General features: G+C 41.9%; 1 protein-coding gene across 2 annotated transcripts in view; it reads left to right on the forward strand.

Moving 5' to 3' along the window:
- The window catches only part of Usp43 (ubiquitin specific peptidase 43), a 71018-nt gene that overhangs the window by 21693 nt on the left and 23655 nt on the right, over nt 1-25670 (forward strand). For both annotated transcript variants that reach the window (XM_076870788.1, XM_076870789.1), the window contains exons 4-11: nt 4336-4428; nt 6009-6144; nt 9290-9425; nt 10938-11073; nt 13762-13873; nt 21161-21264; nt 24702-24779; nt 25515-25641. In XM_076870788.1, the coding sequence (XP_076726903.1) occupies nt 4336-4428; nt 6009-6144; nt 9290-9425; nt 10938-11073; nt 13762-13873; nt 21161-21264; nt 24702-24779; nt 25515-25641 (922 nt within the window). The remainder of the gene's footprint in view (nt 1-4335; nt 4429-6008; nt 6145-9289; nt 9426-10937; nt 11074-13761; nt 13874-21160; nt 21265-24701; nt 24780-25514; nt 25642-25670) is intronic.

Raw genomic sequence — 25670 nt, forward strand, 5'->3', positions numbered from 1 at the left:
GAGCTGAAGGGACTGAGGGAAAGATGAGATCGTAGGGTGACTCCAGGGCTTTTTTGGACTCTTACCTGGTGAGCGCTGAGGAGGGTGTCTTCCAGTACATGTCCCCAGTGCCCGCCTTGGTGTGGGTGAATCGGGAGATCCCTGAGCAAGGGACATTTGAGCTGATCAGGTATTAAGGACTAGCGCTATCTTCAGTAGAGTCCTCCCCTGTAGGATGATGAGTAAGACATCAGGCGTTGATGCTAAAAATGGACTGGTGATGGCTAAAAATACTTGCTTTGTGCCTGAGCATCTATAGTAAAGTGTCATTAGAAACCCCATCCAGGTGAGGACTTTCAGGGTGTGGGAAAATGACTTTCTGCAGCAGTGGAGTGGGGACAGATGGTGGCCTGGGAGGGTTGGCACTTGCTGTCCCTTGTCTGTTTCCATGCAGAAGGGCATGCATGGATGGTATAAACCTTCCTTATGGAATTGAGTGAAATTGGGAATGGATATGAAACTATGGAGTAATTCACAGGCCTCTGCACACTGAGGTTCTCCCTCTTCCATTTCCCATTAAACTTTTTTTAAGCCCTTTTTTAAAAAACCTTTTTTAAAAAACTATTTTATTTTTTAGTTGTATTTGGACACAACACCCTTATTTCACTTATTTATTTTTATGTGATGCTGAGGATCGAACCCAGGGTCTTGCACGTGCCAGGCGAGTGCTCTACCATTGAGCCACAACCCCAGCTCCCTCTGAAGCCCTTTCTAAGGGTCTTTTTTTTTTTTTTTGAGCTGGAGGAGAGAAGAGGGAATAGTATTAGGTGCTGGAGGTTATGGGTTTTAGGAAAAATGTTGTTGTGATGTTGGAGTTTTGGCTTGAGCTAAGATTGTGTGTGTGTGTCTTCCAAATTCTTCCTATCATTCCTAGACTTGATTTCCAGAAAGTCTAATCTGTTGTTCCCATTTCAGACAACATTTCCTTTTAGGCAGAGTATATTTTTAATTTAATTAATTGATTTTTGGCACTGGGGATTGAACCCAGGGTTGCTCGCCCACTGAGCTACATTCCCAGCCCTTTGTACTCACTAAGTGGCTGGGGCTGGCCTGAGACTTGCCATCCTCCTGCCTGAGTCTCTCGTAACTGGGATTACAGATATGTATCACCCTGCCCAATAAGGCAGAGTATATTTTTGAAACAATTTGACAAGGACAATGAATATCATAGGGAATTGGGTCCCTGAACATGGAAAGGCAGTGTGGTGGTTTTCTGTCCCTTTCTTTTAAGAGAGCCCAGGGTTTAACAGGACAGGATAGCAAGTACTCTGGAGGAGGTGGGGAGAGTGAAAGGATCTCTCAGGCCACATTTGGGGTATTACAACAGCCTGTTCCCATAGCCAGAGCTTTCTGTAAGAGTGAAGTGGCCTTATGTTGGATCTATTGGTCACATTTCCTATCCTCATTTCTCAACTTTGGTGGAACGGGTATATTTCCTATTCTTTCTATAGTTTATTTTGAAAACAATATCACATTTTCAATAATCCACTTTAACACTGAAGCGACATCCCCAGGTTAGTATTTAAAGGGGATGTCGTTCATTGTCACAGGGCATTGGGTTAACATGTGCGGGGTCCTGGGTCCTGTCTCCAGCACTACAGGATGAATGAATGCATGAATAAAATAATATTAGCCCATTCTGAGTTTTCTGCAAACTTCACATCTCCTACTCCCGATACACATTTGGGGCTCAATGTAAAGGTCATATCCCTGGCCCGGTTTAATATGATGTAACTCTAAGGAGAAAAAAAAAAAAAAAATGCAGCCCAGCTTAGTTGAAATAGGCTGAAAAAAATGAAGAAGTCAACAAAAAAAAAGTACTCTCTTTGTTTGCATAAATGTGAAATGGAGATTTGGAAATTCCCCAAAGACAAAAGTATATCCTTCAGGACAATTTTATACCTCCAAAGGTAATGAGAGAGGGTGAGGGGAACTGGGAGGGAAAGGGCAGCTGCAGAGGAGACCCCCAGGATTGCCAAGTCCTGGCTGTGGTTTTTATGTTGCTTTTACCAAAACACTACCATGGTTCTCTAAGGGGAAATTTGCCAGCGGCAGTGAGTAGGGATATTAGATCAAACACAAAACAGTGGGGGCCAGGGAGGTAGCTCAGTGGTCAAGTGCTTGCCTAGCACATACGTATAAGGTCCTGAGTTCAAGCCCCCAGAACTAGAAAACAAAACAAAACAAAACAAAAACAAAACACTCACCAAAAAATTCTCATGATACAACCAAAATATTTCCCAAACCGCTGGGAGTCCGTTTCCTAAAATCACTTGTTGACCTTCTGATAACTTGTGTTCATTCTGTTAACTGACATCAGAAAGATGCACCTTGTCATGAGCAGAGGCCTCAGGTTCTCCTTGGGTGGCAACCCCAGGTTTGCATTCTTGCTTGCCTCTGGGTTTTCCTGTTTTTGTCTGCTCAGTGGAAAACCAATTGAGCAGGACAAGCACTTTCCAAAGGGACTCTGGAAGCCTGGTCCTGATACCTGCTCCAGCTTACCTGCTGACTTAACCCAGGCGAGACTGTCCAGAGCAAAGAGCGCAGAGTCAGGCTACCGGGGAGGAAGGGCATCGTTCTGTATCCCCAACGAAGTTCATGCAGATTTTAGGATAAGGAACAGAGTGTGCGGAAACCCCTCATACCTTGGAATAATATGGTGAATTATACAGTCAGGGAAATCAAATTCGTGCACCTAAGTGGAATATAAAAATTGTGCTTCACTTTTCAGTGGTTCATGTTGAAGTAAGGAAGTGTTAAAGGTAGAGTTGAAAGAATATAAATATATAAATATCTACTCTGAAGTAAGCAATTCCTTACTTATTTATACTCAAGAATTCAGGAATGATGAGGAGCCCAGAAACTGAGCCTCACTTTGGTACTTCAGAGTGATGTGTCCTTTGACAAGCTACTTAACCTCTCTGTGCTTCAATTTTCTCTTCTGTAAAATGGGTGAAATGCTGACTGTTTATGGGAAATACGTGGGGTAGTCTGTGCTTGATGTTTAGAGGGATGCCCAGTTCCTAGTAAATGTCATTTCAGTGTCAACTGTTAACAATTTGCCGCTATTTCCTGAGCTTTATTGCTTCTTGCTCTGGACAATAATGAGGGCAGAATACATCAATGGCCATTCCAGGTGAGCATTAGAGTCATTTAGGGAACTTTTAAAATTCTGATGTCTGGGCCCCTCCCCATCTGCTTTGAAATAGAACCTCTGTGGGGTAGGGCCTGGGCATCCAAATATTTAAAAAGTTGCCCATATAATCCTGGGACCCAGGAAGATGAGACCCAGGGAGAAAGGTGGTCCTGAGAGCCCTTCAGTTTGAAAACTGGCATTCTGTTACTATCCAGAGGGGTTATAGGGCCTGTCCCCATGTTTAATGCACTAACATGTGGTTAAACTTTCTTCCTTTCTTTTTTATTGGGGTGAAAGTACTTTGCCATAAAAATAAACCATTTTACTTTTCTTTTAAAGTGATGTTAAACATGTACCATTCAGTGGCCTTACATTACATTCACCGTGCAACTACTACTTCTGTGTAGTTCCTAAACATTTTTATCACCCAGAAAAAAAGCTCTGGTACCCAGTTAGCAGCCATACTCCATTCTCCCTTCTGCAGCCCCTGATGACCAGCAATTTGCTTTCTGTCTCTGTGGCTTAACCTGATCTGGATATTTCATATAAATGGAATCATACATAATGTGGCCTTTTGCATCTGAGATTTTTTTTTTTTGTGTGTGTGTATGTTACCAGGGATTGAACTCAGGGGCACTGCACCACTGAACCACATCCCCAGCCCTATTTTGTATTTTATTTAGACACAGGGTCTCACTGTGTTGCCCTCCACCTGGCTTTTGTTGAGACCGGTTTTGAACTCGCGATTCTGCTGTCTCAGCCTCCTGAGCCACTGGGGTTACAGGCATGTGCCACTGCACCTGGCTGCATCTGGGATCTTTCTGAGCACTTAGCATCATATTCTCAAGGCTCACCCACGTCGTATCAGGACTGACTCCTTTTTATGGCTGAGTGATATTTCAGGGTGAGCTTATACTACATTCTGCTTGACCACTTATCTGTGGATGGACAGTTGTGTTATTTCTACCTCTTGGCTCTTGGGGGCAGCAGGGCCATTAGGAACATTTGTGTACAAGGATCCATTAAACACCTGTTTTCAGTTCTTCGGGAGTGGAATTGCTGGGAGTAGAGGGGCAATGGGAATTTTATGTTGAACTTTTCAAGGGGCCACCAAACTGTTTGCGTGTTCACACTTGGCTCTCTGTTCTTTGTCCTCACAGATCTTCCTTGACCTGCCCCCACTGCCTGAAACAGAGCAACACCTTTGATCCTTTCCTGTGTGTGTCCCTTCCCATCCCCTTGCGCCAGACGAGGTATGTGAGATGTGAGTCCCATCCCCTTGCGCCAGACAAGGTTACAGTTGGCTCTGTGCCCTTGACTTCCATCCTGGCTCATTGAACCTTTGGGCCTTGTGTCCGCCATGTTTTTTTTTTTTCTTTCTTTTGCTTCCAAAAAAAAAAAAAACCTCAGAGTTTCTCTAGAAGCCAGTCTTGTAGCCACGTGGCCATCAGTTATTGAATGTGACAAAGTTACATCCCTTCCTTAGCAGAGGAGGGAATAATGAACACCATAACGCTGTGTGTGTGGGCACCAGGCCTGTGTCTCCCGCCCATTGAGAAGCTGGCGAGGGCCCCTGTTCAGACAGGAGCAGATCAGAGCCAATCAGTCACTATGGATTCCCTCTGTTTTTATTTTCAAAGTGTTTTTTCTTCTTTGTGAAGTTGTAGGGAAATGATTTGTTAAAGGAGCAAAGAAAGAGGAAGAGGGGAGATGAGGTAAAGGGAAGCAGGGGCTGGGATGGAGAAAGGCTTCAGGGCTCTGCAGCCTGCTATACAGAAGGCCGTCCCAGCAGTGGCCAGGAAGTCACCTGGCTCATGTCAGTGTCATGGAATATTCGTGAGCTTGTAGGTAGGGAGCCACTGAGATGGACACATTTCTTCATTGTGTTCCCCACCTCCTTAAGTACCATTTCTCCTACCCTTTACCTGTTGACATTTCTGCATCTGTAGGATGTAGCTGCAGACACACCTTCATAAATCTTTCCCAGGTTAACCCCTTTTCTGCTCCGATATCCTGTGATGTCTGTCACAAATGTAACTACTGACTTATGCTGTATCATGACTTATGCTACCATTAGACAGTGCCCTAAGACTCCTGGCCTGATGCAGCATAGCCCAGGGCTGAGATTGTGGCCTCTGAGGCTGCGCAGGTTCAAGACTAAGCCCTACTAACTAGCTATGGGACTTGGGCAATTATTATAGAATAGGGTAGGATAGGAGAAACATCAGTCAGGAAAGTGGCCCTTGGTAATTCAGCAGGGGGCGTGGGAAGTAGAAGCAGATATTTCCCAGGGTAAATTTCATTAATAAAGGAAAGAATCAACCAGGTTTTGTGGTGTACACCGGTAATCCTAGTGACTCTGGAGGTTGAGGCAGGAGGATCACAAGTTTGAGACCAGCCCCAGCACCTTAGGGAGATGCTCAGTGACTTAGCAAAAATCCTGTGTCAAGATAAAAAGCGAGGACTGGGGATGTACCGCAGTAAGCGCTGTGGGTTTGATCCTTAGTACCAGGAAAAAAAAAAATGAAAAGGAGAGAATCATTAATAGGGTTGATTTGTACTAGAAGCAGCTTGGCTTGCTCTATTTTTCAAACTTTACAATTTATTTTTGCTTCATTTTATTTATTAACAATTAGAGTCTTGAGGCCAGAGGTCTGTGAAGTGTTTGGTCATCCCAAACTGTTTCATTTTTAACTCTTTGAAAAAGCAGTTTAAGGAGATTTGGCTCTCTGCTGCCACCTGGTGGCAGTATACCTAAAGTGCAGGGACCCAACAAGGAACCAAACTGTGCTCTGTCAGTTCTTTAACCATGTGGCTCATTCCTGTTTTCCAGGTTCTTGAGCGTCACCTTGGTCTTCCTCTGTAAGAGCCAGCGGTTCCTGCGGGTTGGCCTGGCTGTGCCGATCCTCAGCACAGTGGCCTCCCTGAGGAAGATGGTTGCGGAGGAAGGAGGCGTCCCTGCAGATGAGGTGTGATGGAATTGCATGGGGGCCTGGTCACTGGATGACAGAATGCTGACCTGGCCAGCTGCCTAGGCTAATTTGTGGTTCCCAGGTGACTCCAGCATGACTCATGGGTTTCTTGTCTGATGAGTAGTTCCTGGTGTCTGAGGTTACCTAGCCTTGACGCAGGATGACCTCAGAAGGATGCTTTGCCTTCCGGGAAAGCAATGGTGACTGAGATGGGGACAGTTCTGATGGTGGCTAATCTCAGACACGTTTACCAAGTGCCGGGCACCATTCTGTGAATTTTATGTTCATTTCTATTCATAGCCGATTTGATCACAACCCCTCTTATAAAGTGGCTATTACAAAAGAATCCTCATTGTGATAGCAAGGGAAGAAGTCGTGAGAGGTTGAGTGACTTGCCCTAGGTCACACAGCCAGGAAGTGGCTGAGCCAGGATTTGAACACAGGTATTTTGTTTCTAGAGCCTGAGCTTCTCTTCTGTATTTTTACTCCTGAGAATATAAACCAGGATGCTGAAGGGACAGTAAATGAAATATGAGGAACAACTGGGAGAGACAAAGATATGTGACATGAGAGAGGAGATCAGGGGAAGGTGGGAGGGCTCTCTTTTGTTGTTTAAGGGTCCTGGTATAGGACCAAGTTCACTCTGACTGGAGCGTCCCTGTAACACAGTGGGGTTAGAGGTGACAAGCAGTGTGGCCAAATGGGAAGGGCTCAGTGGGGTTCAGCCATACTTAGGCCCCTTGACTTTGGACCATGTAAGTGATTGGTCATCCCTCTCCTTCTTTAGCTGTAAATTGAACATTTTTTTACTTCTCTGTCTACCTCATAGAATTTTTGCTAAATTAAAAAATATTTTTAACTTTTTTGTTAAGGTATGCATATTTGTGATACAGTGCACAGACCTTAAAGTTGTGGTTTGTTGAGCTTTACTTACGTGCACACCCATATAACCACTGAGCCTTTCCATCACCCCTGCATCTCCTTCCTGCCCCCATCTCAACAGTCTCTCTGATCTTAATCATTCTCTGTATTTTTTGGGGGAGTTGCTGGGGATTGAACTCAGGGCCACTCGACCACTGAGCCACATCTCAGCCCTATTTTGTATTTTATTTAGAGACAGGGTCTCACGGAGTTGCCTAGTGCCTAGTTTTTGCTGAGGCTGGCTTTGAACTCTCCATCCTCCTGCCTCAGCCTCCTGAGCTACTGAGATTACAGGCATGCGCCACGGTGCCCAGCTATAGTTTTTTTTTTTTTTTTAAATGAGGATTTTAAATAGGGGGAAAATATGTATCTTGCTTTGTAAACTCTAAAATACTCTAGGAGACCTATTGTGCACATGTGTGTCGGGGGAAGGGGGCTGGGGGTGGTGGTGAGGGAAATTTCGGGGAAAAATGGAAGTCCTAAAAGATCAAAATTCTGGAGAGGTAGAGTTTGAATAATAGAAGAAGGATGGTCAGAAATGTGAGAGGTGTGATATATTGGTTAAAGGAGATAGAAAAAACTGGGGATGCTAGTATAGGAATTTCTTTTATTTTTTCACCCTGCTGTGGCATGGAGCTAAAACCCCAGCCTCTCACTTCTTTCTAAAATTTTGAGACAGGGTCTTGCTAAATTGCTGAGGCTGGCCTCAAATTTTGGATTCTCCTGCTGCAGTGTCCCTAGCCACTGGGATTATAGGCATGCACTGTCATGCATGGCATGTAGGAACTTTTTTGAGTGGAACTTGAAATCTATTTTGATTTTTTGTTAGCAGTTTTTTCCACTTTTTAAAAAAATCTATGATTGCAGATATATTTAAAAGTATTTCTGCCATCTTATTTTATGATTTTTATTCACCCTGCTTTTCCTGTTTTTTTTTTTTTTTTTTTGACTCTTACAGTTTTATTGCTTCTTTTGAATTCACAACTTTTTGTCTTGTGATTTGGGACATATATATTTTATTTATTGCTTTTAATGTTTATTATTAAAATGTCAGTATGCATCATTAACAAAGGCTAATGTTAAGATCTTGGTGTATTTTAATTACCTTTATACTTTTTTTTTTTTTAAAGTAGTTTTTGTTTGTTTGTTTTTGTTTTGGAACTGGGGATTGAACCCAGGAAACTTTACCACTGAGCTACATCCTTGTCCCTTTTTTACTTTTATATTTATTTGTTTATTGGTATTGGGGTGTAATTCCAGGATGCTTAACCACTAAACCACATTTCCACATTTCCTTTTTTATATTTTATTTAGAGACAGGGTCTTGCTGAGTTACTTAGGGCCTTTCTAAGTTGCTGAGGCTGGCTTTGAACTTGTGATTCTCCTACCTCAGCCTCCTGAGCCTCTGGGATTACAGGCATGCACTACTGTGTCTGGCTTACCCTTATACCTTTTTGATTTAGACAACTATAGATAGGTATTATTTTTTGTATCATAATACCTCTTCCCTTCTCTCCTACTTGTAGCAAAAGTAGTATTCGTTATGTTTTCCATTTTCTTTGATTTATCCTTTCTTCTTACAACTCATTTTCCTTCTGATTCAGTTTTTTTCCCCCTAAATATTGAAATACATCTTTTACAAGAGAATTTCCCAGCAAATGTGTCTTGAACGGATTATATAAGTTATAAATGCTAAGTTATTGATTATTTTAGTCTTGGGGCAGCAGAGTTAGGTCTGGGGCAGCTAGGACCCTCAAGATAGTCACCTTTCTCCTCCAATACCAAATCATCTCCTGTGTTTATCTGTGTTCCATAAACATATTTTTCACATATAGCATAATGTAAAAAAAGGTTAGTAAGACTACTTGGAAGTTCTATCATTGAACTTCTGTAAGTGGTAAATACTCACTTTTTATCCAAAGGGTCTTTATTTAATACTAATTCTTCAACGATAGTTTAGCCGGGTATAAAACTTTGGATTTTCAAGGGTCTTTTTAGGTGGCATGGATTGTGGTTGAGATGTTTGTGGTCAATCTGATTGTTATAACTACTGATTTTTATTACTTAAAATGTGTAGGCACTTGCAAGGAAAGGGTAAAAGGAGTTTTAAGACTCTCTGTCACTTCAATTTCTTTTCTTTTCTTTTTTTTTTTTTTTCAATTTCTTATCTGTAAGGTTCTCTTAGAGAAATCAAAAGGAAAAATGATCCTTCTCATTTCAGGTGATCTTGGTTGAACTGTATCCCAATGGATTCCAGCGGTCTTTCTTTGATGAAGAGGACTTGAATATCATTGCAGAGGGAGATAATGTGTATGCCTTCCAAGTCCCTCCGTCACCTGGCCAAGGGACTCTCTCAGGTGTAATAGCGCTTTCAGTAATGTTATTGGGATATAATGAGTTTTGGGTTTGAGAGGTTCTCTTTGAGTGCCGAATCACAGAACATTGAGTTTTAGTGTTTAAAGTGTCAGGTTTATTTTTCCTGCAATTCAGTATGCAGAGGGTTGATATTAGAAATTATTCAGCTAATAGTGGGGTTCTCAGAACCTTAGTGAATGTTAGAATCACCCAGAGGGCTTCTTAAAACAGATTTCTGGGCTCTGTCTTCAGAGGTTCTGATTCTGTAGGCCTTGAGTGGGGGTGGGGCTGAGAATTCACATATCTAACAAGTTCCCAGGAGATTTGGATGCTGCTGATTCAGGGACAGCAGTTTGAGAAGCACTATTTCTTGTAGGTAGTGGTATGATCTTCATTTCTGGGACTCTTATGATTCAAGGTCTGGGCTTGAAGTAAAATTTCTACAAATTTGTGCAGTAGATGGCCCTAGAAGTTAGTAAATGACTTTTTTTGTTAATACTTCCACTTTTCTAAATCTTAAACTGACACAGTCATTTCTAATAGTCTCTGTTTTGGCCCAATTAGCCAGTCTAGAAGGCTCTTATTTCTTCTTTAAAGGACCTTGTGCCAGTATTATAGTATAATAACTGTCCTCACTTTATCCATGGCTTTCTTTTCTGCAATTTCAGTTACCCGTGTTCAACTGTGATCTGAAGATATTAAATGGAAAATTCCAGACATAACGATTCAGACATTTAAAAATGATTACATATTTTATTGGTATATTATGTTTATACATAATAGTGGGATACATTGTGATATATCATAACTTTTTTGGTGGTGCTGGGGATCAGACCCAGGGCCTCATACATGCTAGACAGTGCTCTTTCACTGAGATATAGCCCAAACCCATAATTTTTCTGTTTTATTTTTGTTGTGCCTAATTTATAAATTAAGCTTTATCATAGGCATAATTGTATAAGAAAAAACCACAATAGCTTTTAAGGGTTTGTTAGTATCTGAGGTTTCAGGCATCTGTGGAACACCTTGGGATGCATCTCCTTTTGATAAGGGGTGACTGCCCTACCCCCTATGAATCCTGTGCTCTGGCTCCAAATCCTCAGCCAGCTGTGGCTGCATGCAGGCTGGGAGAACTGGATGCTTGATGTTCTCTGAATCAACAGGGACACTCTGAGCTTTGGAATGTGGAACATGGAGAATAGTTGAATCCCTCTTCTTTCTCCATAAATAAGCCTTTCACCATCTTTGTCTGGGGGCTCTCTGATCAAGGCATAAAAGCAACTTTTGGAGTCCATTAAACCTCTGCCTTGATTTTAAAATTATTGGCCAAATACAACTCCAAATTCATGCATGTGATCTTTGTGTAGCAGATGCCTGGTAGCACAGGTACCATGAACCTTATTGTCTCCTGCTTGATAACTCTGATGTCCTTCTGCTGGTGGAGAATAGATGCTCAGAAAGGAAGAGGGCTAGAGAAGCCAAGGATCTTCTTTAACACCCTTCGTCTCCTCCAGCTCATCCATCGGGTCTGTTGGGGTCTCCACGCTTGGCAGCCCGAGAGGGTCAGCGATTCTCCCTGCCTCTCCACAGTGAGAACAAGGTGCTAATCCTTTTCTGTAACCTGGTGGGGTCAGGGCAACAGGCTAGCAGGTATGTTTCACTTCAACCTTTTTTTTTTCTACTTCATGTCTGGGATTTGTGGACCTGTACTTGGGATTCTGTCTAGAATAAATTTAACTTGATAAAATTAAATATCCACTCCCAAGGTTAATAAACCAGGAGAAGGGAGTAAGGGATTTTTCCAAACAAGAGAATTAGAAATAATTGCTTTAAGCAGATGGCTAACATCATCCTCAATTAAACATCAGAGTTTTCTTGCTAATTGCAAGAACAATTATTCCTGCCCTCACCAACTATTATTTTATATTGTGTTGTGAGGGTTGGCAGTGCGGTCAGCTGAGCTCAAAAGAAATTGGCTCTAAGAAAAGAGGAAAGAGTGTTCACTCAGAGGCAGGACATTTGTCTGGCATGTGCATGGCCCTGGGGATTCAATTCCCAGTACTGCAAAAAGCAGGGTGTCGTGGTACACACCTGTAGTCCCAGCTACTTGGGAGGCTGAGGTGGGAGGATCATGAGTTCAAGGCCACCCTGGACAGTTAGCAAGATTCCATCTCAAAGAGTAAAACAAACAGATAAATAAATAAATGAAAGAGGAAATGAAATTGCCACTATTTGTATATTATAGGGTAGTCTGTCCAGAAAATCAAGAAACGGAAAGTGATTAGAATGGATGGAAACATTCAGGAAAGCAATCGTTTGGTTACCTTACAAATAAATAAAACCAGATAGCTTTCTTATAAGGTCTAAATAGTGTTCACAAAGAAATGATAAATGTTTTGAGGTAATGGATATTCTGATTACCCTGATTTGATCATTCCATGTTGTATACATGTATTAAAACAACCCTATAAATATGTGTAATTATTTGTCTACTCAAAATAGAATAAAATTTAAAAATTACAAACAAAGTATTAAAAGATAGAATCCCAGGCTTGGGATGTAACTCAGTGGTAGAGCACATGCTTAGTAATATACAAAGCCTGGGATTCAATTCTTAGCACTGCCAAAAAAGAAAAAGAGAGAGAGATGGAATTCTGAGAAGATATGTTTAGATTGATAAAAAGTTTCTAAAATTTTTCTGGAATAATAAGTTGTTAAGAAAAAACAACAGAAAATATTAAAAGAGGGAAGGATAAAGAGGAATTATGATTAAAACAGGATAAAATTTGATTTATTAAAATACTATAATATAGACAAAAATATATACAATTAAATCAATGTGTTATAGTCTAAAGTATCTATTATATGATAAAATGGTAACTATTTCACATTTTTGGGGAGTGAATGAATTATTCAGTAAGTATACTTAGCTAATTGACTTTTTTTCCTTTGTTTTATTTTAAATAATCAATTCTTTATCCTTGCCATGACTTTATGTAAGTAAATCACAGATTGATCAGAGAGGTAATTATAGAGAAGGAAACCATAAAATATCTAAGACAGTTTAGGGCAATATTTATGTCTTTGGGTGGCGGGGCTAGTTAACATGTAAGGCAGGAGGAGGCCATAAAGGAAAAGGTTAATCTTTAAAATATATGTAACATTTTAAACAAAAAACAAATTTAAAAGGTAAAGGACAAATGAGAAAAAATATTCATGTTCTGTGATAGGGGAAGGATTCATGTCCATTATGTAAAACCTAGCTCTCCTTCTCTGAAACTAATGAGATAAATCCACTCTCAGTAAAATGAGACCACAGAGATGAACACGAGTTCACAGAAGAAATACAGGCATAGGTGAAAATATTCAGTGCATTAATAGGAGAAATTCTGATTCCAATGGCAAGATACTATTGTTAACCTTTCAAATTGTTGAGGAATCTTTAGAAATTGAAAATACTCATTCCAGGCAAGAGTCCAGAGAATTGGGAACTTGCCTCACTAGCAAATGGGTGTTGCTTTTCTGGAGGGCAGTTTGGGGATAAATAGCTTTGGTATTCCTGACTTTGCACTTCCAGAACTTTATTTCAAAGGAACAATTGGTCATCTATAGCCAAAGCGTATGTACGAGAATACATGCAGTTCCTGCCATAAGCAAGTAGTATTTAAATAAATAATTGGAAGCAACTTGAATGTTTAATAATACAGGATTAGTTAAATGAACTGCTCTTCCATTCAGTGGATGTGCACACACATCACCTCATTTTTGTGCTGTGTTTTAGCAAAGTTTACTGCACATTCTTGCTCCATTGGATCTTCCCATGATCAGGGAATAGTGAATGGTTGGTGATGCCCAGGCAGAGTTAGGACCTGCAACCATAGGCACATCCAGTGTTCTTTTGCCCGACAAGTTCATTTCTGTGAGTTCTGTCGGTTGGGATGTGGAAAATATCTCCAGTGATGAGAGTTTTCCCCCAAAGACAAAGCTGTCAATAGTGTCATCTGGATTTATCACCACCCTGCTTCCCTCTGGTTCTGATGTTCTGGTCTCTTTCTTCTACTGTGGATTTTACCAGTCAGTTGATCATTTGGAGTAGTCTGTTTGCATTGCAGTACCTCCCAAACTTTGCATCTCTGGGCCTCTTACATACACAGACACTCAAGGCAGTGTCTCTTAAGTGATGACGCTTTCTGATTGGTGGTTTTGAATTGTACTTGACTTTTAACGCTTTACTTATCCAGTTGAGAGGAACCCATGAGTGGAACCAACACTCATGACTGTTGGGTATTGTTGGGGACTTCTCTCTGCTAAAATCACCTGATTACCTTGGATTTTCAGATTTGGACCACCTTTCCTGATAAGGGAAGACAGAACTATTTCCTGGGCCCAACTCCAGCAGTGTATTCTCAGTAAGGTCCGCTATCTCATGAGGAGTGAGGCCCCCGCACAGGTCAGTGTGAATTCTCACAGGTCAGTGTGCGTGCGTGTGTGTGTGGAAGAGGGTGGAATCCAGGGATGACTCATGAGAGAGAAGAATTTGCTGTGAATGACAGTGCTCATTGCTTTATCAGACAACTTGGGTTTGTGTGCAAGAAAGTAACCATTTTATGGCCTATGATGTTTTAATCTTTGCATTATTACCAAACACATTTCACGCACGGAGCTTTTTCTTTACTTTTCCCAAACACCATTGAAATAAAGGGGAACATTTACATTATTATTCTTCTCAATTTTGTAAATCTATGGTTTTTCCCTAGAGGATAGCACATTGTGATAAATTGTAAAATTGATAAGTGCCATAAATTTATATTGTAAGATCAAAAAATTGCGAGGGACTGGGGGTATCTTTTCTGTGGAAAGTTACAATTGAGGATGATGTCCACATGTGAAAAATCTAGATATTAAAATAAATTCCAGCTTTTGAGAAACTGAGAGTAAGGACTCAAGGGGGAAACACCTTTATGCCTTGTTCAGTTATTCTCAGATTGGCAGTTCCCAAACTTAAAAAAAAAGTCATGGATATTTGGCATTTATGAAGTCTTTAGTTTTCAGTTTCTATGATATCAGATACCCTTTCAATGGCTACCTGGCGCAGAAGATATCGAAATTTTTAGAGACAGGTCAGTAGCATCAGAATCTTGTTTCTTCCCAACTATCCTCTTTGAGTCTTTCATTGGGGGATATACCACTCTGGTTTCAGAGATAACTCTCATAATTAGTGTGCCTTCTTCCTTTTTTTAAGAAAACAAAGACCATACATTTGATTTTAGGGTTTATACCAAATGCCACTTTGTTAAGGACCCTTCAGTACATTTGTTCCAACCTTTATCTCTAAAGGATTTTGTTAATGGTACTACAGAGCAGATCTGCCATGGTGCCCAAATTAGAAACTAACTTCTCTACAAGTAGGTCAGAGAATCTAGTAATAGCTTTAGCCATCTCCTAAATTGGTGGCTGCTGCTGGTTGAAAGTGGGTGAAACCACTTTTATGTGAACATTGATCTCAGCTGCCCTGGTTCTTTACCTAGTCCACATGTATACTTTTATTTCTGTATCTTTAGAGTCATTTTGATTTTCAGAACTAATCAAGCCATCCATGGGGGGACAGCAGAATTCAAATACAGGAAACCTTCAACTTGACCACAGATGCTTTCCCATAGAGGCATTTGTAAATATGTGGTCAGGTGTAATTTTCTGTAGGAAAAATGTGCCCCAGATGGTTGTGAGGTTCCTGGACTTTTTTTTTTTTTTTTGGTACTGGGGATTGAACTTAGAGGCACTCAACCATTGAGCCACATCCCCAGCCCTATTTTGATTTTATTTAGAGACAGGAGGGTTTCACTGAGTTGCTTAGTGCCTGGCTTTTGCTGAGGCTGGCTTTGAACTCATGATCCTCCTGTCTCAGCCTTCTGAGCCACTGGGATTACAGGCATGCGCCACTGCACTGGTTCGTTCTTTTAATACTATATTAAATATTGGCTCAATATGGTAATAATTTGAAGAGAATATATTAAAAATTCTCAACAGTGAACTGAAGACATTAAACATTGTGAACATCTGTTGAAGGTTCTAAAAATGAACCTCCCTAGCCAAGAATAGAAGACAATAAAATATTTCTTATGAAAGTGACCAGTTTGCTGGACAGAATTTATTTGCATGAATTATGAAAAAAAAGTTATTATTGCGGAAACATTTTTATGGTCACTTTGTAAAATTGTGCACGTGTGGCCAGCAGTACTCCTTTGTGTGAGGGCAGGATCGGCTGCCTTCATGCAGATGTTGGTGCCTCCTTGATAGATGGTCTTGCCATGCACACAGCGAGGCTCAGTTGGGGTGGCAGAGAAAAATGTTTTCTTCCCAGATTGAAATTAATGGTCTTCTTAGGAAGTATATCCTCCCGTGACCAACTCTGAATCTATCCCCCCCCCCCCCCCCCCCCCCGCCCGAAGTCAGCTGGCTTCTTGCCATTGATTTTTCTTTGTTGAAACCACAGCTCAACTAGAATGTGGTTATAGATTAGGCAAATGTACACACTCCCTGAACTTCACACTCAAGACCTTTGTACTAGTTAGCATTTTCATGACTGCAATGAATCTGACTTGAAGAGAGAAAAGGTTTATTTAGCACATAGTTTTTGGAGGTTCAAGGACACGGGTACTGACTGCCTCAGTTCTGGCGAGGACAGCAGATGGCACACAACATGGTGGAAGTGTATGTAGGAGCAAAATCATCATATGTCCAAGTGGAGCAAAGAGAGAATGGGCAAAGGTCCCACAGTCCCTACCAAGATATGCCCCAGTGACCCAATGACCTCTCACAAGGCTTCACCTTTCAAAGGTTCTATTAGCTCCTAATAGTGCCACCCTATGGACCATACCTTCAATGACAATGGTCCTTTGGTGAACAATTAAATTAAACAGATGACATTCAAATCATAGCAACCCTCTACAGCAAGGTTCTGGTTCACCTCCTGACCTCATGTCATTGCTCCCTGTACATATAAGCTGCCACAGCCAAAGGAATCCACTCAACTCTCTGAATCTGTTTTGGATCATTCTGTTTTCCCAAGTGCTTACTTGTCATCTTTTCTGGAACTTTTTTTTTTTTTTTTTTGGTACTAAAGATTGAACCTAAGGATGCTTTACTACTGAGCTACATCTCCAGCCCTTCTAATTTTTTTTAAAAATTTTTAAGATTTTGAATCAGGGTCTTCCCAAGTTGCTGAATCCTCCTGAGTAGCTGAGATTACAGGCATGTGCCACCACTCCTAGATTTTCCTGGAATTTTAATGCTTTTCTCTTCTTCCCTTGTCAAAATTCAACCTACATTTCATCAGTATGTTTATAGATGTCTCCCATTGCGTTTGAAGAAAAAAAATTTTTTTCCAATTATAGCTGCATCAGTGATAATGTGAAGAACTACATTTCATTTATTTGAGTGAAGATTTCGTTCATTGTGGTAAAATATCTATGGCATTTATTTATCTTAACTACTCATAAATGTACATTAATTACATTTAGCAACGTTGTGTAACCGTCGCTACTATCTATAATGCCGATTTTTCATGATTCTTAACAGAAACTTTAAACCCATGAAACCAGTTCCCCCTACCTCCCCCCATCTACCATTCTATTTTTTTTTTAACTATGAATTTGCCTATTCTGGATACACCATATAATTAAGAATTATGATATTTCTCCTTTTGTATCTGGCATATTTCTCTGACCATGATGTATTCAAGGCTCATCCATGTTGTAGCATATGCCAGAATCCCCCCTCCCCCCCACCCCACCTCCTTCTCCTCTTCCTTTTGCAGTGCTGGGGAGACATGCAGGGCCTGAGGCATGCTAGGAAAATGCTCTACCACTGAATTACACCCTCAGCCCTAGAAGTAGTTCAGGCTGAAGGTGTTAATTAAGGAGTCAGTTGCTAACATGCAGGTAGTAGATTGATTGACCAATTTCTTTCTTTGCTTATTTGTATTTTTGTGGTGCTGGGAATTAACTCCAGAGCCAGCTTAGCATACACTTACCACTGAACTACATCCCAGCCCGTTCCTTTATTCTTAAGGCTGAGATCCATTGTGTGCATGTACCACATTTTGTATATTTTGTATACTTGGGTTGTTTCCATCTTTTGTCTGTCTTGAATAATGTTGCTGGAAACATTGGGGTGCAAATATCTGTTGGAGTCCCTGCTTACAGTTTTCTTGGATGTGGACCTAGGGGTAGAAGTGATTGGTGATATGGAAGTTCCATGTTATCAGAAACTGCCATACCATTTTCCACAGCAACCGCACCATTTTACATTTCCACCAGCAATGCACAAGGGTTCAGAGTTCTTTTTTTTTCTTTTTTAACATGATGTAATTCACTATTGTAGTGAATTTTCTTTCTGTTTTTTTATTTTTTTAAAAAATAAATGACAGCAGAATGCATTATAATTCTATTACACATATAGAGCACAGTTTTTCATATCTTTGGTGGAATATAAAGTATATTCACACAAATTCGTGTCTTCATACATGTACTCTGGATAATGATGTCCATCACATTCCACCGTCCTTGCTAACCCCCTGCCCCCTCTCTACCTTATACGTCTCCCTTTAATTTCTTTAAAATTTTTTTTTTAAGTTGGAGATGGACACAATACCTTTATTTTATTTATTTATTTATTTTTATGTGGTATGGGTGGGTTGAACCCATACCACATAAAAATAAATGTCTCGCATATGCTAGGCAAGTGCTCTACCACTGAGCTACAGCCCCAGTCCTAATTTCTTTTTTTTTTTAATATTTATTTTTTAGTTTTAGGTGAACCCAATATATTTATTTTACATTTATGTGGTGCTGAGGATCAAACCCAGTGCTCTATCACTGAGCCACAACCCCAGCCCCTCCACTGAATTTTTTAAAAAATATTTACTTTTTAGTTGTAATTGGACACAATACCTTTGTTTTAATTATTTATTTTTATGTGGTGCTGAGGTTCGAACCCAGGGCCTCGCACATGTTAGGGGAGCACTCTATGCTGAGCCACAACCCCAGCCCCTCCACTGAATTACTAAGAGGCACTTATCATCAAAACAGATCACTGACCGTAGGATTCACTTCAATTTCAATTTTACTATGGTAAAATGTGTATTTTAGATAAAAACTAAGATGAAAGTCTCTTTGTAGCCTTACTTTGAAATATATATGTATATATATATATATATACTTTGAAATATATAAACATTTCTTTTGCATGTGGTATGTAAAATGTGCATTAACTTGTTTCTAAATAATTGTTTCATTGGTGGTGATAGCAATTATTTAATAAAATAGGTTAACTTATTTACTGACCTATATAAGTATCTTCTCCAGTTAAACACTGGTTATTTAAATACACTGTATTCATATCTGGAGGAAGGTTTCATATGTTAAACCGGTTACTGTGTTAAAAAAATGTAAACCTAGGGCTGGGGATGTGGCTCAAGCGGTAGTGCGCTCGCCTGGTATGCGTGCGGCCAGGGTTCGATCCTCAGCACCACATACAAACAAAGATGTTGTGTCTGCCGAAAACTAAAAAATAAATATTAAAAGATTCTCTCTCTCACTCTCTCTTTTAAAAAACAAGAATATAAATCTTTTAAAATATGATTGCTTAATATATGAAAACTTTGTATCTCTGGATTTTTTTTTCCTTGTACCAGGGATTGAACTCAGGGATGCTTAACCACTGAGCCACATCCCCAGCCCTTTTTTTTTTTTTTTTTTGTATTTTATTAGAGACAGGGTCTCACTTAGGGCTTCGTGAAGTTGCTGAGGCTGGCTTTAAATCTACAATCCTCCTACTTCAACCTTCTGGCTGGAATTACAGGCATACACTACCACACCCAACTAGCTCTTGAGTTTTAAGTACCAAGTTTTTATTTGTTTGACTTTCTTGTACTAGGGATTGAACCCAGGGGTACTTTACTGCTGAGCTATATACCCAGCCCTTTGGGAGCAACATGAAGGCCCCCCGACCCCACCCCTTCAAAACCTGTTTCTTGCCATCAGGTCAGAAAGGTTTCAGGCATTTTGCTCAGATTAACAGGCATGAGAAGGGGTAGGAAAAGGGGACACTCTCAAGGGAGGGCGTGGGTCCTCTCAGAGAGAAAATGGACAGCACACCTCTCCTGCCCCCCAGTTTAGTTGGAAATTGGTCCCAGGGAAGTTTCCAGACCGTTCCTTCCAGTTCCATCTCTTGACTTTTGACTGAGTAGGATGATGATCAACTTTCAAGTCCCCAGAGCCAGGTCTATTCTAGGTCACTTTGGCCCATGTCGACCAGTTCTAATTGGAACATCTTATAGATTTTATGGCTAGGGGGAATTATCCTTATCTACCTGAGTAGATAAGGATCTGGTCTGTGTAAGGTTCACAAGAGTCCCACCTTCATGGTAACTTAACTTGGGTTCCTCTGATCAGTGTTATTTGGGGCCTGCATTTCTCCTGCAGATAACAGGCAGCTTGCTGAGGAATGTAACATGTCCAGTCGACTGAAGCCAGGCAGGGCTGCAGGTAAATTGCTTTTTAGAAGTGAAAACATGTGGGGGGGCGGTCAGTGCAGTGGGCTCAGTTTATAGAATTATTCCCTTAGCTTCATATTCCCACCACTCACATCTGTCTCCTCCCTGCCAGCCAGAGGATCACAAGTTTAAGGCCAGCCTGGGCAATTTAAATACTGGTTATTAAAGGAATGTTCAAAACACATTGAAGAATGCCTGGTGTGGGGGCTCATGCCTGTAATTTCAGTGACTCCGAGGCTGAGAGAAGATGCTGAGAAAGCCAGTCTGGGCAACGTAGCAAGACCCTGTCTCAAAATAAAAAGGAGTAGAGATGTAGCTCAGGGGTAGAACATCCCAGGTTCAATTCCTAGTGTTGCAAAAAACAAACAAACAAAACAAAAAAACTATTGAAAAAGTGATGGACATGTTTTGAGTCATTTCTGTGCCACTTGAGTCTAATTTAAATCCATATATTGCCAAATGCCATAATTTAATTCTTCTTTAAGGATAGGTAATATTCCATTGTGTGTATATACCATATTTTCTTTCTTTTTTTTAAGAGAGGGAGAGAGAGAGAGAGAGAGAGAGAGAGAGAGAGAGAGAGAGAGAGAGAGAGAGAGAATTTTTTAATATTTATTTTTTAGTTTTCGGTGGACACCACATCTTTATTTTATTTTTATATGGTGCTGAGGATTGAACCCAGCGCCCCGTGCATGCCAGGCGAGCGCGCTGCTGCTGAGCCACATCCCCAGCCCCACATTTTCTTTATCTATTCATCTATTGAAGGGCATCTGGGTAGGTTCCATAGTTTAGCTATTGGGAGTTGGGCTACTATAAACATTAAATTGACTGTGTCACTGTAGTATGCTAATTTTAAATCATTTGGATATAAATTGAGGATTGGGATAACTGGGTCAAATGATGGTTCCATTCCAAGTTTTCTGAGGAATCTCCGTACTGCTTTCCATAATGGTTGTTCCAATTTGCAGTCCCACCAGCAATGTATGAGTGTACCTTTTTCTCCACATCCTTGCCAACATTTATTGTTGCTTGTATTCTTGATGATTGCCATTCTGACTGGAGTGAGATCTTACAGTGGTTTTGATTTGCATTTCTCTAATTGCTAGAGATGTTGAACATTTTTTTTTTTCATGCAACACAAGGACCATTGATGACCCCTCTTCTCTCCTTTTGTCTCAACAGAACCTGGGGTCTCTGTTCTCCATCCGGGTTGTGGGACTTTCTCTGGCCTCCAGTTACTTATCCCCACAGGACAGTCGGCCGCTCTGTCACTGGGCAGTTGACAGGTAAGGAAGCTGAAGGTTTGGTAAGAAAACAAATGTTTTAATAAAAGAATTGGTAAGAAAACAAATGCATTCATAAAATTGCTCACAATACTAGCTGTTCTTGATCTCTTCCCTCTTCAACCTCAGCCTCGTTGGGTCCTTAAGAGAATTTTTGCTCTTTGACCCCTTATGACCAGAGAAATACTACTATGGCCACTTCAAAGGTGACGGGGTGCTGAACTTTTCAGAGATTAGTTAACTTGCTTACATTCATGCATCTAGTTAACAGGCAATCCCAAGTTGGAATCCAGATTGGTCTAAATAAAATGCCCACATTTATTCAAAGAGGTCACGCTACTGAATCCAGCTGTTGTGTCCCCCCAGAGTGGGTGAAAAGGCTGTCACCAAAACATTGGCCCGAAACTCTGAAAAGCTGTGAACTGGGGCAGAGGACAAAACCAGCGTGGCTGTGTCTGCCATGCCTCTGACTTCCTGATTCTCCCCATGTCCCCCTCTACAGCCCGTCACCATGCGTAGCCTCGGCAGGGCCGTCCACAAGGGCCGGTGTATTACCTAAGGGGTGATTTTGCTCTGTGTGTGGGTCACCCCCATTTTTACTCATTTTCTCATAGACCCTAAGGATTTCCTGACATGGACAGGTACGCAGGTGTGTTCTTTCCTAGGGCGTCTCAAACTCCCTATGGTGAAAGACCCGTTGGTTGGATGGTTTCCAAACCATTTCAGAATACTATTTTGACCAAAAATAACAAAAAATGTAATTTGGGTACAAGTTCTGTTATTTATAAAATTATCTCTCTTTACTAGAACTAGGATGGGCCAATCTGGAAGGTTTGGGGACCTAGACCCCATCCACATCCCTGGGCTGGTGGGTGCTCTAGAGAGATAGGGAAGCTGGGTACATGTCCGTCAGGGCCCGTTTGGGCAGCACTAGGCAGAAGGCTCTCTTCCTGGTGCTCAGTGTTGGAGATGAGAATTATGTTCCTTAAAATCCGTTCTGTAGACCAGCGCCAGCCTACAGGCTGATTGTCCCAGGTCCGTGATAAGAGCTTGAGAGGAGACATTGAGAAATGTCCAAGCAGTAAGGATAGCGTGATGTAAGATAACGTTGCATGTAGTAATTTTTTTTTAAAAAAAAGAATGGACCTTGTACCCAAGTTACATTTTTATTATTTTTGATCAAAGTAGTGTTCTGTGTGGTTTGGAAACAAGCCAGCCAACTGGTCTTTTGCAACAGGTAGTTTGAGAGGCCCTAGGATAGAGCCCGGGTACACACCTGTCCTGGCCCACACCTGCCACTCACCCAATCTCACTGCCATCTGGTTCCACCCCTCTGACCCCAACCTGCCAGCACAGCTCTCCCAAGCACTTGCTGTCTCCATCTCTTGCCCCTTTTCCAGGACCTCCATTCAGCCCATCTTAGCCTGCCTAACCCTGCCTATTCCTTCTGGTTCTAGAAATTTCTTCCTTTTAAAAAAAAATTGTCATGAAATATATATGACATAAAATGCATCATTTGAACCATTTTTTAAGTGTACAGCTCGTGGCATTAAATACATGTTCCATTGTTGTACAGCCATTGACACCATCTATTTCCAGAATTTTTTCATCCTTCCAAACTGAAACTCTGTAGCCATAAGCTAACTACCCCCAGATTTCCCTTCTCTTTATCTTCTGGCAACTACCATTCTAGTTTTTTCCCCATGGATTTTATTACTCTAGACACCTCTTATATTTACAATCATGCAGTGTTTATTCCTTTTATTTCTGGCTTAGGCTACTTAGTATGATATCTTCAAGGTTCATTCACATTGTGGCATGTGTCAGAATTTCCTTCCTTTTCAAGGCTGAATAATATACCATTGAATGATTACACCACATAGACACTTATCTCCTAGACTTTTTTTTTTTTTTTTTAATCTCCTTGAGGTATTCCTCTCCCTCTCTGGGACCTTAAGCATTGTGCCTCCATGTTTTACCTTTGGCTCTCTGCTTTCTCCCTCTGTGTTCGATTCCTGGCTCACCTGGCTTCTGGTTCTATCACCTCTCTGTAGGCTGAAGGCATCAGCCTAGATTTTTCTCTTAGATGCCACACCTGCTTGTTCTACTTAAATGTCTCATAGACACTAAATGTTTGCCAATCTGAACTCTTCTTCTCAACTTCTCACCTGGCTAATGCCTCTTGCCTGCCCTCCAGAGAAGCCAAGTGCTTCTTCTGAGACCCCACATACATGGTGGGTGTATTGCATTGATCTCTGTGCGGGCTTCCCCCGGTGGACTCTGAGCTCCTTCTGAGTAGAGATGTTTATGTACCCACTAGGCTTGGCATGGTGGCTCTGCGTGTGTATCAAATAATGTCTTTTCCCTGTCCGAATCAGGTCTGTAATCAGAGGGGATGAAGCTGTCCAAACAATGATTCTTTCCATGCTAAGAGTAAACATTGGGCCAGCCCGCCATCCCTCTGCCCCTTCTATGGCCCAATGGATGTGAGTTAGTCAGGAATCCAACTTGGACTTTTGAAATTACTCCCCCATCATCAAGGCAGAGCTTCCCAATTACAGCCTTCCCTCACGGTAGAAACGGGGAGTTTGGGATTCTAAGAAAGGGGCTTAGATGGAGAGCTCCCCAGTATTGTATCTTCTGAACCAATGAGGACTCACTGCGCCAGGAGAGCTGCTCCCAGCCACACCTTGATCCTGGCTCCACCTGTTCTCAGTCATGCAGGAAGGCGCCTTGAGTCTACCCTAGGACTGTTCTGCCCTCGGAAACTTCTATTGAGTCATCTTGGTGACAGTTTAGGACTCATCTGAGTTTCTCTCTTTTGTCTGGCTACAAATTCTCAATAGTCTTTCGGGTGTGGACTTCTCCACTCCTATACTGTCCTGGTGGATCTTGGAGCAAAACCTCGCTGCCCCCCCCCTTTGCTTCTTTCTGATCCCTTCTCTTCTATGTTAAAATAAACCAGCCTTTTCTGGAATAGGCTAAGTTCCAGCAGTTGGGAGGAGCTGTAGGTTGACTCACACTCAGACTTTCTGTACATGAGAGCGAGACTTTTTGAGGTTGGGTGGGTGGGCTCGAGGGTGCCCCTTCTGCATTGCTGTGTAGGAAAGTCAGAAGGTCTCTGGGGGCTTCATCATATTGCATATTTGTTTGGGATGTTCCTGTGGAACTGCCCTGTGAAGACACTGAGAAGGTGGCTGGGACTGTGGTGGGACAGTTGATCTGTGCCCTCGTAGTATTCAAAAACCCCTGCGACCCAGATACTCGGGAGAGAACGTTCAGAGGTAGGGTTAGGACTAGGCCAGCAGACTCAGCAACACCGCCACTGGCTTGCCTGGGTTTGATCAGCTGGGGTTTCTGCGTTTGGAAGCAGGCTGCAAAGCCCAGCGGAGCTGTGGGAAGACCTCTGTTTTCTGACAGGTTCCTTGTTCCTCCCATAGGGCCTTGCACCTCAGGAAGCCAGGAGGGCCCCCCCACGTCAAGTTGGCCGTGGAGTGGGACAGCTCTGCAAAGGAGTGGTGAGTCAACAGAACTGACCTCCCCAGAGCTGAGCTGGCCCACCTGCACCCTCACATCTTCCATGGACCCCAGTGTCCCCCCGGTGCCACCAGAGGGCCGTGTGCACACATCCTTGTATAAATGGTCGTGATAGAAATGGTCATCATGATGGTGGTGCTAGGAGTAGCACATGCTCAGGTAGTTCCTCTGTGCCAATCACTGCTGTCAACACTTTATTTAATCTTCATGACCTCCTGTGTGGGGTACTATGAGTCAGTAACTGCTCTATTCTGCATTTCTTGGGTAGAAACTGAGGCACAGAGAGGTTAAGCCATTGCGTAAGGTCATACAGCTCGTATGAGACAGAGCTGGGATTGGAACCCAGGCCATCTGCCTCCAGTTTAGGCTCTTTATTATCAAACATCAGTCTTACTTTGAAAAAGGAAAAATTTTTTTTTTCAGTCCAAGTATCTATTGATCCTTTACCAGGCATGAGTCATTGAGTTAGGACAAGGAAAACAAAGGGGCATGAGCCCGAGGCTTGGTTTCTTGAGGAGCTGATGGGGGGGGACAGATGATTCCTGTAAGAGAGGGTGAGCACAAGGTCGGAAGTGTGCAGAGATCCTGGGAGCCTGTGACCTTACCCGGTGATGCTGTCCACTGGGTTTGCCGCCAAGAGAGACAGACCAGACCAGTCCAGGAGGAGGGGGGGGGCTGCAGCGCTGAGCACCCCCGTGTCCCCTCCTTCCGTGCAGCCTGTTTGGGAGCCTCCAGGAGGAGCGGGTGCAGGATGCGGAGAGCGTCTGGAGGCAGCAGCAGACCCACCAGCAGCCCAGCTGTACCCTGGATGAATGTTTTCAGTTCTACACCAAGGAGGAGCAGGTCCCGCCCCGGGGGGGCACCCCCTGGCC

This window comes from Callospermophilus lateralis, chromosome 11, assembly GCF_048772815.1.
Source record: "Callospermophilus lateralis isolate mCalLat2 chromosome 11, mCalLat2.hap1, whole genome shotgun sequence".
Taxonomy (NCBI): Eukaryota; Metazoa; Chordata; class Mammalia; order Rodentia; family Sciuridae; genus Callospermophilus; species Callospermophilus lateralis.